Source organism: Choloepus didactylus, chromosome 2 (assembly GCF_015220235.1).
Source record: "Choloepus didactylus isolate mChoDid1 chromosome 2, mChoDid1.pri, whole genome shotgun sequence".
Classification (NCBI taxonomy): Eukaryota; Metazoa; Chordata; class Mammalia; order Pilosa; family Megalonychidae; genus Choloepus; species Choloepus didactylus.
The window spans coordinates 89,311,269-89,325,451 of NC_051308.1; the positions used below are offsets into that span (position 1 = coordinate 89,311,269).

A 14,183-nucleotide genomic window follows, 5' to 3' on the forward strand; every position below is an offset into this window, starting at 1 on the left:
ATTGAGGATTTAATTATTGTAAAAATCTCATTTATATTCATTTTGGAGTATAATTATATTAATATTAAAAACACATGATTCCAAATTCATTATTTAGCTTTAAAGGTCCTTTGTATCAGTAATATATTATTACACAGTTATAGACTTACTATGATTTTAATTATACAAACTTAACCAATTCATTTTACTTTGAAGGAATTATGTGTGTCCTAATATTCTCATTCATCCAAATAAATAAAATGCAATTAAAATAGTCTTTACTAAAAATTCAAATAGACCTTTTTGGTCAATGTCTATTATAAAGTCACAGGATAAAAGAAAATGAAGAAAACTGTAATCATTTTGAGTAGAATATATTTTCTATTCTGGTTTAGGTATGAAAGATGGGAGTCACTCTACCTCGCAAAGCAGTAAGTCAATGATGTGGAAGACCATGCAGAGCGGGAACTTGGCAGTAAAAAGAGTGAGAAACCACTGGGATGCATACATATGAGCTTCCAGGTTCAGATCACAAAAATGGCTATGCAGGTCTGGTAACTGCTCCTAAAAGTCAAAGTGGAAACTTTAGGGGGAGGAACACTGAAGAAGCTTTATTTCTGACCGCAACTACAATTTATGATACGCTGTGATTACTTTTTCACTCTATTCCAGCCTTTGTTGCATTTTATATAACCACAAAGAAGAGTTAACAGGAGATGGGAATTGGGAATATGACAGATAACTGAGGGAAATAAAGACATACTTATTATGAACACATAATAAAAATCATCTCTTGCTCACTTGATTGTTCTTGTTTCGTGGGAAATGCTAGCTGTGACAGAACTCCCAAAGGCTAATGAATGTCACCCACTATAGTGACTCCAGGGTCAAGTCACAACATTCCCATTCAGAGTCAACTCCTAACTAGCCAGGAAGAAAAGGCATCTTACTTTTTGAAACAACTGAATATTTACAATACCTGTTTTCTATGATACAATTTTAGTACATTTATTTTTGGGATACTTGGAAAACCCCATGACATACTTTTAAAAACATATTTTTGACATATTAAAAATGGCAAAGTAAGAAATTGCACAAGTGTAAAATGTATGAAATTAGATGTCTCCTAGAAATGCCTTTATTTTCCTTCCCCAAGTTAAAGAAGCAAATACTTTTTCAAAAGCAGGAAGGCAACTCAGTAGCTATTGCCTTAACTGAAAAACAAAGGCAAAAAAGATAAGTGAAAACATGATTCAGTTTTGTATTTCATAAGCAGACAATGAAAACAAAACAAAACAAAAAACTACTTCTTGCACAAGGTTCTCCATTTAAAAGATACCCAAATGTGAAGTTCAGAGTCATGTATGTCACCCAGAAGGTAAGTTGGAGGTTAAAGCATGGGAATGTATAACATAGTGAATCTTGTGGTGGACAAAGTCCGTGATTAACTGTACAAATATAAAAAAAATTTCTTTCATGAACTAGAATAAATGTACAACACTAGTACAAGGAGCTAATAGAGGAATAACAGGGGAAAATGTACCTATTGCAAACCATGGATTGTATTTTAATATTTTTTCATAAACAGTAACAAATATACTACACCAATACTACGGGTCAATAATAGAGGAGGATAAGGGGTATGGGAGGATTTGGGTTTTCTTTTTTACTATTTTTTTTTTTTTCTGAAGTAATTAAAATGTTCTAAATTGATCATAGGGTTGTATGCACAATATGTGATGGTACTGTGAGCCAGTGACTGTATATTCCAGATGTTTTGTATGCTGTGTGACTATATTTTAATAAAACTGCATTAAAAAAAAAAAAAAGATACCCAAATGTACCCACCAGGTATTTTAAATGTAAGTGGCTTTCTCCTTAATACCACAGACTTGCTCCTTATCTATCAGGTACATGTATTTGATTCTCAAAGTCCTTAGGAATACAGATCTTGAAAACACATGAACTTTTGTATATGAAAGGTAAAAGGTAAATGATCTTAAAATATTTACTTGGTAGAATTAAGACTTTTAAAAAGAGCTTATTTCTTTCAATGTCCATTGTTACTGCATTGCTTCCCCCTTCAATGCTGCTTTATCATCGTCCTTTTGCTTCATTTGACATTTCCCTCCTTTATTTCTTCTTCATTTTTAAGATCTTCTACCTCCATACAATCCCTTCTCCCAGTAAATCTGCTCCTTGACTACAGAGTTTCAATCCTGCACTCCCCTGTTTTTCTGCTCTTTCAGTCTGCCTCTGGCTTCACCTTTACTCTTTGGACACAAATGGGTCACCTGATGGGTCATGTCACTGAGCTCCCAACTTCTACTCCCACATCCCACGAACCTTCCTCAACCATCTTACCAATATGGACTCAATCTGTCCACACATTTACTTTACCTTTTCCTTGGGTTCCCAACATTCCTGAATAGAACATTCTGAATAGACCCATTGTAAATACAAGATTTCCAACTTCAGCTGGAACTTCAAAGTTACGTAATAATCCCTTTTGTCACGCCTACTAAAAATGTACGCCCTTGCTTAAAATCTTTTTTATTGTGCTGTATTTGGTACATAAAAAAGAATCTATTTTATTATACAATACATTTGCACATACATATGTATGTTATGAAGCACAACTACACCATTTGAGATCAAGAAATTATATGGAAAAAACTTTAAAATATGTCTCTGCATTGCTGGTATTTTTGGTGTTTTTATTCTGTTATCAAGAACTTTCTATCTTTTCCAAGTGTCTTCTATATATGTACCCAAATACAGTAGTAATGTCAATTAATATGAAGACAGTTCTTAGGTATTTTCAATCTTTTATTCAGTAATATCTTCATTCCTCTACAATTAATTCTTGACAGTCTCCTATTGACATAACTAACCACACCCTCACTTCAAAGTGTATTAAAACTGAATATTCAAAATGTGAGACTATTTAACAAAATAGTCAAACTGCTAAATAAATATAACATGAAGACCAATATATTTATTTATCAGAGATAAATCTATTAACATTTTCTGTAGTATTCCACTAAAATTCTATAACTAACATTATTGATCATCAATACAACTCAACTTTTTATACAACTCAACATACCCAAGTGATAAACGTTCCTAAGTTTTATTTACCTGCATTAGTCTCTCCATCTGATAGAATTTGCAATGAAGATCTTCAAAGTTGTTTTTGTAGAGGTCTCGCAAACCATAGTCATACATGATTTTTACCAAAACACAGAATGCTTGTTCCTCTGGCATCTAAAGGAAAACATATACATATAGACATGACTGAGTGGTATTTGGCCAGAATGTCAGACAAGTTTGTGTCATTAGACCTTAGTAAAAATGGGTGAAGGCCCTGTAATGAATACAGTCCTTCAGAGCCAGCCCTTTACAGAGTGACATAGATAAAATTTGTGTTCAAAGCTTCCAGCCTCCTCACTTGGAATAAATCTCCCTCTTTTACTAATTGTAATCATCCTGTCATTCATTCATTAGGTCATTTTAAAAAATAGGTAATATGGTCACATGGTTCAAAGACAAAACCATATAAAAAGATATAAAAGTAAAAATTTCACTGCTAGTCATTATTATGTCTCTGTACCTACCCCTCTCTCCCACTCCTTTTGCATACCTCTTAACTCAATAATTTCTCATGTATCCTCCTGGTATTCCTTTATGCAAATAAATGAAATTACATTTATTTTATGTTTCCCTTTCCTACATAAAAGATAGTATTCCATATATATATTGTTGTGTATCTTGCTTTTTTCCTTAATAATATAAATTGGAACTATTTCCATCTCAGTACATAGCTGCCTCTTTATTTTTTAAAAAGCTACACAGTATTCCATTATGTAGATACACCATAGTTTATTTAACCAGTTTCCTATTATTGGAAACTTGGGTTGTTCCTAATCTCTTATAAACAAGAGCTGAAATAAACAACAGTGTATATGCATCATTTGGTACATATGCCAAGGTAGACACATTCCCAAAAGAGGGACTGTTACATTTAAAGATAAATGTGTTTTTAAATTTTGATGGATAGTGCCATATTGTCCCCTGAGAATCTTGATGTCGTTACTTTTCTTTCTATTAAAAGGTAATTTTTAGGAAAGAGTCTCATGAGCGTCTATCATTAAGATTTAATGAGCAGAGCAACTAGTAAATAGCCAGGAACAACTAGAAAATAGTCTGGAACAACTGTTGAGGGACACCTGTGACTGAATACACACCGTACGCCAGTCTGGAATGGGTGGAATGGCTGAGATTGCAGCATAGAACTGTAAGTAAAGCTCCCCAAACTGTGGAGCTGGTGCCCCTCCCCCCACTGGCATGGCAGGCTGAGCTGAAACACTTTCCTGTGGAAAAAGAAGCAGGTTACCTGGAACAAGGGAAACTAACTCAACCAAGCTCCAACTGCAGTTTTAATTAACAAATCTGGACTACTGAATACAAGCTACAAGCACAGATAAACCTGGAGCAAGTAGGAAGGGAACCTGAGTTTCTTCCTGGCAGAGAGGAGACAGGGCTAATGGAAGAAAAAAAAAAACACACACACATAAATAAAAACAGGCTTTTGGAGACAACTCAACTTAGAATACTGGAAAACATCTGTGTCCAAGGAAAAGGGGCACAGAGAACCAGGTACCAACACTGGTCAACCAGTGAAATTGGGGTGCTGGGGACTGGCTCTGAAAAGGCGCTTTTTTTCTTTTTCCTTTTTTTTTTCCTCTGATCCTGAATAGCTCATTTGAGAACACCTCAGGCATTTTCAATTGTCAGCCCTGATCCAGGCAAGAGCGGTGTTAACAGAGTCAGAAAGACAAAGGAGGAATTCAAGTGTAGAAGATAATTCCCTAAAGGGTGTATCTTTCCTAAGAAAAGGGGGGTGGGGCCCAGCTCAAGTGGCTGCCCTCCCTCACAGAATTCAGACACCAGGGCCTGGTGTGGGGAACCAGAAACAACTTATGCTTGGTTTCTGACACCCTTGGCCCCTGGCAGGAAAAGGTCCATTGAAAATTAAAGGGACCACACCCCTTTACACAAGTGGAGAGCTATGGGCTAAAAAGCACCACCTGCTGGGCAGGAAAGGGAAAACACAGTCTAGAAGCCTCATAGAAAAGTCTCACAATCTGCTGGGTCTCACCCTCAGGGAAGCCTGATCTGCTGGGCAGGATAGGAAAAACACAGTCTAGAAGCCTCATAGAAAAGTCTCACAATCTGCTGGGTCTCACCCTCAGGGAAGCCTGATACTGAATACAACCTCCTCCTGAGACCTGGACTAGTCTGCTCTGGGAAAATCTGTTTGGGGCAATCAAGGAAAACAGATGCCTAGACAACAAAGAATTATGAATCACATCAGGAAAAACGAAGATATGGCCCAGTCAAAGAAACAAACTTATACTTCAACTGAGATATAGGAATTGAAACAACTAATTATTAATCAAACAAATCTCCTAAATCAATTCAAAAATCAAATCAACATGTTGAGGGAAGATACGGCAAAAGAGATAAAGGATATAAAGAAGACACTGGGCGGACATAAGGAAGAACTCGAAAATTTGGAAAAACAATTGGCAGACCTTATGGGAATGAAAGGCACAATATAAGAGATGAAAAACAAAATAGAGACAAACAACAGCAGATTTGAAGAGGCAGAAAAGATTCATGAACCGGAGGACAGGACATCTTAAACCCTACACACAAGAGAACAGATAGGGAAAAGAATGGAAGAATATGAGCAGGATCTCAGGGAATTGAATGACAACATGAAGTGCATGAATGTATGTCTCATGGGTGTCCCAGAAGGAGAAGAGAAGGGAAAATGGGTAGAAACAATAATGGAGACAATAATCACTGAAAATTTCCCATCTCTTATGAAAGACATAAAATTACAGATCCAAGAAGTGCAGCATACCTCGAACAGAATAGATTCAAATAGACCTACACCAAGACACTTAATAATCAGATTATCAAATGTCAAAGTCAAAGAGACAATTCTGAAAGCAGCAAGAGAAAAGCAATCCATCACATACAAAGGAAGCTCAATAAGACTATGTGAGGATTTCTTAGAAGAAACCATGTAGGCGAGAAGGCAGTGGTTTGATTTACTTAAGAAACTGAAAGAGAAAAACTGCCAACCAAGAATTGTATATCTGGCAAAACTGTCCTTCAAATATGAGGGAGAGTTTAAAATATTCTCAGACAAATAGACATTGAGTGAATTTGTGAACAAGATACCTGCTCTACAAGAAATACTAAAGGGAGGATTGCAGACAGATAGGAAAATACAGGAGAGAGAGGTTTGGAGCACAATATTGGGTGACAGTAGCACAATAATGTAAGTACACTGAACAAAGATGACTGTGAATATAGTTGAAAGAGGAAGGTTAGGGGCATGTAGGACACCAGAAGGAAAGATAGAAGATAAAGACCGGGACTGTATAACTAACAAAACCTAGAGGGGTCATTGATTGTGATTAAATGCACATATATGATTTTACATGAGGGAGAACAAATGAATGTCAACTTTGCAAGGTGTTAAAAATGGGATGGTATTGGGAAAAAAATAAAATCAATGCAAACTAGGGTCTATAATTAACAGTAACACTGTAATATGCTTCCATTAATTGTAACAAAGGCAATATACTGAAGCTAAGTATCTATAAGAGGGGGATATAAGGGAGGGGTACGGGATTCTTGACATTGGTGGTGTTGTCTGACTTTTTTATTGTATTTTATTTTAATTTTATTTTTTCTTTTGTTGCTTTTTAGTTGTCATTTTTTTCCTTTCTTTGTCTTTTTTCTTTCTACTTTTTTCACTTCTTCTTCTTTCTTTGGGGAAGAATTGGAAATGTCCTTATATAGATAGTGGTGGTGAATGCATAACTATATGATTATACAGGGAACCAATGACTGTTTACTTAGGATGGAATATATGGTGTGTGAATAAAACCACCTAAAAAAATAAACAGAGTGATACAAGTATAAGAAAATGTGGAGAAAGGGATGTACCTATCACTGTTGGTGGGGAAGTAGAATGGTGCAGCCCATTCGGAGGGCAGTGTGGTGGTTCCACAGGAAGCTAAGCATGGGGTTGCCATATGGTCCTGCAACTTGGTTATTGGGTATATACTTGGAGGAACTGAAAAGAGGGACAAAAATGGACATTTGCACTGTAGGGTTTATGGTGTCAGTATTCATGATTTGCAGTGGATGTAGGTGGCCTAGGGTATATTGACTGACGAACAAAATGGCGAACTGTGGTGTATACATAAAATGGAATATTGAGCCGCTACAAGAAGGAGTGAAGTTATGAGGTGAAAGGACATTGAGGACAGTATGTTGAGTGAAATAAATCAGAAATGAAAACAAAAACATTATAATGCCTCACTAATATGGACTAACAATAATGTGCAAACTCTGAGAACTGAGTCTGAGGTTATCAAGGGAAAGCTTATTGCAAAGGTTCCTAGAATGTAAGCTCTTACCACAGTTTCATCTATTCCTGAGTTGTAATGGCTATTTCTAAATTCTGAGATGCTGAGCTTTTTGTGCATAACCAGGTTGGTCGCTGGAATCTTGGGTATCTGTATGACACCTGAGACTCAGAGGCAGAGTCTGGCAGCTATGAATATCAGCATTACCCCATACAACAAATGTCAAGGAGTTTGAATAAAGAGATCAGATTTCACTTAGAGATATGAACATAATGGACTTGGTTAGGACTAAGGTAAATCAGACTAAAGGGTAAAGGATGATAGTGATGGTGTTTTTAAAACTTCAACTTCTGTGTGAGACCAAAGGAAGAGACATTTATTAGGTGCAAAATTTATATTTTTGTAACACACAGTATAATCTAACTTGTATGGTCAGGTTACTCAAACAACATAATTACATGGAACATTGAATAGGGAGTGAAATCTGGTTGGTTTGTACAGGTTAGTGTGAAGCCCTGATACATCCCAGAGTAATTTGGGCAGAGAATAAAAATGCATTTGCAAAGCACCCTTGAGGGACTGGGGGAAAATGTGGAAATATTAATTTCCCCACCTGGGGAATTAATGATATTCTCAGAAGCACTGGGGGCTACCAATTTAAAAGGCTAAGCCCTCAATCTTGGAGATCGTCCTTATGAAGTTTGTTACTGCAAAAGAGAGGCTAAGCCTATGTAAAATTGTGCCAAAGAGTTACCCCCTCAGAGAAACTTTTTTGTTGCTTAAATGTGGCCTTTCTCTATAAGCTAACTCTGCAGGTAAACTCATTGCCCTCCCCCCTACATGGGACATGACTCCCGGGGGTGTAAATCTCCCTGGCAACGTAGGATATGACTTACAGGGATGAGCCTGGCCCTGGCATTGTGGGATTTCAGAAAGCCTTCTTGGACCAAAAGAGGGAAGAGAACTGAAACAAAATAAAGTTTCAGTTGCTGAGAGATCTCAAATAGAGTTGAGAGGTCATTCTGGAGTTTATTCTTATACATTATATAGATATCCCTTTTTAGTTTTTAGTGTACTGGAATAGCTAGAGGGAAATACCTGAGACTGTTGAACTGCAGCCCAGTAGACTTTATTCTTAAAGACAATTATACAACTATTTAGCTTACATGATGTGACTATGTGATTGTGAAAATTTTGTGGCTCCCACTCCCTTTATACAGTGTATGGACAGATGAATAAAAAAGGGGGGATAAAAAGTAAATGAATAATAGGAAGGGATGGGGGTATAGGATATTTTGGGTGTTCTTTTACACTTTAACTTTTATTTTTATTCTTTTTTGTGTGTGGTAATGAAAATGTTCAAAAATTGATTGTGGTGATGAATGTACAACTATATAATGGTACTGTGAACAACTGATTATACACCGTGGATGATTGTATGGTATGTGAATATATCTCCATAAAATTGAATTAAAAAAAATATTTAATGAGCAAACAAAATCTTATATATTAACCATCCTAGAGGTATTTTTGTTTGAATTAGAAATGAAGCCTGAAGTTAAAAGAACAAATCTTTAAATGTGGTATCAACAAACTGAAAGAATTTGGAGATAGGGGCACAGCCAAACAGACAAAAAAAAGCTATTTTCCCTACTCAAAGATCTGAGATGTATGTATTATGCAAAAATCTACTTTAAATGTCAATTCTTTGAAAGTTTGAACTTGGCTAATTATGATATTTGACACAAATGTTAGAATAAGCGTATTCATGAATAACTGAATTAAGTAGAGCTATATTGTACTCATATTTCCACTTAGAAATATAATTGTTCCTATACAAATTGGCCAGTTTTATCTTCTATTTATAAACCATGAAATACCTAAATTAGCTCAATAAATTATCCTAAAGTTAAACAATTACACTTAGCTCCTCATGTTAATTCTGGAAATATGTGTTTATTTCTCCTTTTATCTATGAGTTGTTTTTTTAAACTATAAGGTTATTCAAAGTCTTTGGTCTTTGACCCAGTTGCTCACATTAGCAAATATTCTTCAGTTTCTATTCAGTTATTTAGATTATAAATACACTATATTAATTACTTCTTTAGAATTCTATCACTGAAGCCTCAAGTGACACTTACTTGCACATACGTGGTCTACAATACTTCTGCCCTCTTCATCTTCCCTACCAGATCTCTACTCAAATGTCTGTACCAAAGAGCTGCATGTAAAAAACATAGCCCGAACATGACCACAGACATAGGGGACTGGTGGTTTGATGGGTTGAGCCCTCTACCACAGGTTTTACCCTTGGGAAGACGGTTGCTGCAAAGGAGAGGCTAGGCCTCCCTATGGTTGTGCCTAAGAGCCTCCTCCCGAATGCCTCTTTGTTGCTCAGATGTGGCCCTCTCTCTCTAGCTAAGCCAACTTGAAAGGTGAAATCACTGCCCTCCCCCCTACGTGGGATCAGACACCCAGGGGAGTGAATCTCCCTGGCAATGTGGAATACGACTCCCGGGGAGGAATGTAGACCCGGCATCGTGGGACGGAGAACATCTTCTTGACCAAAAGGGGGATGTGAAAGGAAATGAAATAAGCTTCAGTGGCACAGAGATTCCAAAAGGAGCCGAGAGGTCACTCTGGTGGGCACTCTTATGCACACTTTAGACAACCCTTTTTAGGTTCTAAAGAATTGGGGTAGCTGGTGGTGGATACCTGAAACTATCAAACTACAACCCAGAACCCATGAATCTTGAAGACAGTTGTATAAAAATGTAGCTTATGAGGGGTGACAATGGGATTGGGAAAGCCATAAGGACCACACTCCACTTTGTCTAGTTTATGGATGGATGAGTAGAAAAATAGGGGAAGGAAACAAACAGACAAAGGTACCCAGTGTTCTTTTTTACTTCAATTGCTCTTTTTCACTCTAATTATTATTCTTGTTATTTTTGTGTGTGTGCTAATGAAGGTGCCAGGGATTGATTTGGGTGATGAATGTACCACTATGTAATGGTACTGTAAACAATCGAAAGTACGATTTGTTTTTTATGACTGTGTGGTATGTGAATATATCTCAATAAAATGAAGATTAAAAAAAAAAAAACAAAACATAGCCCGCCCTAGAGAAACTCATTTACTTAGTTTCTCTCTTTCTAAGTGAATGACTATTTGAATATTTTACCGTCTGGTAGCTTATAAAGGGGATAAACCTAAACATTTATTTCCTTGAATGTGGTAAAACCATTAAAGGAAATAAAAGGTTTAAATACTTTTCAGCATTTGTATATCCAGTCACTGAACAGAGGAGCTGCAACACACTGTGCTAGGTCGTGGTTATATAGAAGTAATGGTAAGATGCCTTCTAATGGAGCTTCCCACCTGTTAGGGGAGCAGATGAGTAACAGGTGACTCTACGTTAGTCTGATAAAGACAAAGAAGTTCTGGGATAGCAGAGATTAAGTAAGTGGGTTAGGATGTAGACATAATTAACACCAAGGGTAAGTACAAGTAGAGAAATGGCCAATGATAATGCTAAAGAGGTGAGTATGGGCCAGATCAGAATAAATTACTAGGAGAATGACAAATGGACCCAAATTTCTGTTTTGTTTTTGGGTATGGAGCTTAAACACTGTCTTTTCTCATTCACACACACACATACACACAAATACCACACAGAAACAGCAAACAGTATATTTAGTAAAGGTTCTTCAAAAACAAAATCATTTGGAAATCTGAACTTGATCCCTACAAAATAAAAACTTGTAAATATTAATTGAAAATCCCAGCCTATAACCTCTCCCTTTTAAAAAGATATCTGCATTATGGGGGATTGGCAGTCTTGGAGTATTCTTTATGTCTAATTTCAGCAATATAGCCAAGTTTTTACATTTCAGCTAATGTGCCACCTAAAAATAGTAGATTAAACCTATAAAATATCAGTCCTCTTGGAGGAGAACCAATACTGACTATCTGCAAAGACTAACGTCAGATATAATAAGCTCTTATGGGCTCTCAGATATTACCTCAATATAAAACTGACTAAAATGAACCCCTGTGAAGAAAGAAAAAGGTTACAAACAAGATGAGTGAGGAAGTAATGGGAAATGTGTATATCTTTTGGTAAGAGTAAACGTTGCCATCTCTTTCTAGTTCAAAGACTAAATGGGATCTATTTAGCATGCCCAGTTAAGCTTCCCTTGGTATTTCTCTTTCTTCAATCAATGTATTCATCACCAGTAGCATCAACCAGGGTAAACATCCAAAAATCTAGCAAAACTGTCAAAGATTTTAAAAATGAAAAAGTATTGAAAATGTATAAAATATGGCTAAAAATCAAATACTGACTGATATTTACACTGCAAAAAAGGAAATTTAAATATTGAGATATAATAATAATTTTGAAGGATAAGACGATGCCTTTTAAGGAAGACATTATACCTCAGTGCAGTATCAATATCAGGCAGCGAAGGCTGAGTCTAGGTTGGTGAAATTGTAAAACATAAGATGGATGATGAGAAGATATATTTTGGATATTTTAAACAATTTTCATTCACAATGACCACTAATGACTTCAGCAGTGGCAGAAAATTTTACTGACAATAATAAATTATTAGCTCGGTTAATAGAAATATAAACACAATACTGTACTAATAAATCCAAAAACAAGGTGGATAATAAGGGTCTTGCTGTAGCATTAGCCAAATTTAGCCACTACCCCTAATAGAATACTAGAAAATAAAATGGACTGGATTTGGGAAGTGATATACAATAGCACACCATTATATAGCAATTCCATCATACAGATAAAACATATAAATAAAATGTGGTAAAATAATTAGGAAGTGAAGAGTTTTTAGTATTTATTGTTTTTTTGTTTTTAATATAACTTATTTCATTGTAAGTTTATATAATGTAATCTTTAATAATGGCTGTGATGAAGAATTGGCTCACAAAATTCCTGTGAATTTACCAATCTACTCCCTTGAGTTGGTAAGAGCTGGCTCCAGCACACCACCAGTATAAATCATGAAAGAGTTAAGAGTATCTTCTATGTGCAATGAAAAACCACTGGAGAGTTTTAACTGGGGGAGAAGGGGAGTAGGTGAGTGGAATGAGGGGTGCGATATGATCTGATTTTTATATTTAGTAAGAACACTTAACTGCTATATGGAGAACGGATTAAGGGAAGAATGGATTATAAATATGTTGGTTTAGTAATGATCTTCCACTTTTCTTTTGCATGAAAGGATAACTGACAAGAACCTAGGTTCAACAATCCCACTAAAAGGCTGCCCAGAAATAGATGGTGAATATGGAAAAGATGCTACAGTTGAAAAAAATATACTTTTGGACTTACACTGATAGATGTGAGTTCCTAAAAAAGATTTTATTTACTAGCTAGTGGCCTAGAGCAGGTAGCCTCTCAGATTCTGAGGGCTTTTTTTTAATTGTGGTAACATATATAACATAAAATTTGTCATTTTAACTATTTTTAAGTGTGCAATTCAGTAGCATTAACTGCTTTTACAATATTGTGTTACCATCATCATCACCTTTCATTACTAAAATTTTTTCATCACTCAAAATAGAAACTCTTCACTCATTAAGCAATAAGTCCCAAGCTTGAGTTTTTTAGCTCTAAAAAATTATAAATAATAATAGTTATGTCCTTATTTTATAAGGATTAAATAAGACAATGCATGTGAAAGACAACATACGCACATTGTAGGCGACTGCTAAATGTAAATTTCTCTTCTCTTTTCTGCTTTGAAAACAGAGACTATATCTTACACATCAACAACTACTATAATGCTTTGCACATAGGTATTCAGAAGAATACAATGAATAAATAAATGCATGGATAAAATTTTTATCTAATCAAAAAATGACAAAAGTGAATTTCTACTATTGGGCATTTCTACTGTTGAAATCATTTATAGGGATATAAGTTTTTCAATGAAATAGAAAATTCTGTTACTTTTCATCTAGATCACATCATTTCTTGTTTATCACTGGGAGGAATGTCACAATCCTTCCCACCCCCCACATTTTGTAACATGGATAGTGACAGGCTGCACTCTCCAGGCTCCCCTTATTAATTATGGCACATAAGCTCCGGATGGATGGCTGGGATAAGGGTACACTATGTAGTCATAGCTGTGCCTCTGAAATTTTTAAGGTTGATCATAAACAGCAATTACATCATGAAATCCTTGTTGTTCCCTTTAACCTGAAGAGCTCTTCACTTTCTCTGAATCTGAAGTTCTTTGTGGCAGATATTACAGTTACTTGTGCATACCTACTAACCACTGGACACTGCTTTAACTTTGTATTCCCCACAGGTCTTAGCATAAAAGCTTAAATAATGCATTATATAGTATCAAGTATCATCTATTTGTTTAAGGTACTTTAGCAATGCTCTGAATACCTCTGCCTTTATCAATGAAGATACTCAGAGAAGTAGGACAATCTGTTGGCAATTGCCAAGGTAAGAATCAACAAAAATGTAGCATTTCATTTCTTATAATATTATTACAAATGTTAAATATAAGAAACTTTTGCATTATATTATATTTGTATTAGATGTTAAATTTGTCTCCTCAGTTAGCATAAAGAAAATAGACTAAGACTTGAGAATCAATAACTACCTCTATAGTCAAACCCCACATTACTACATGTGGCTCCCACATTAGGTAGCATGGTGGTGCTTACTTTTTAAAAAGCCTTTAAAATGACTTTGATATTATT

The 14,183-nt window shown here is 35.7% G+C and overlaps 1 protein-coding gene across 6 annotated transcripts in view; it reads right to left on the reverse strand.

Annotated features, from left to right (window-relative positions):
* The window catches only part of RABGAP1L (RAB GTPase activating protein 1 like), an 891,828-nt gene that overhangs the window by 297,427 nt on the left and 580,218 nt on the right, over positions 1-14,183 (reverse strand). For all 6 annotated transcript variants that reach the window (XM_037825297.1, XM_037825298.1, XM_037825302.1 and 3 more), the window contains 2 exons: positions 3,121-3,246; positions 400-543 (listed from right to left, as the gene is read on the reverse strand). In XM_037825297.1, the coding sequence (XP_037681225.1) occupies positions 400-543; positions 3,121-3,246 (270 nt within the window). The remainder of the gene's footprint in view (positions 1-399; positions 544-3,120; positions 3,247-14,183) is intronic.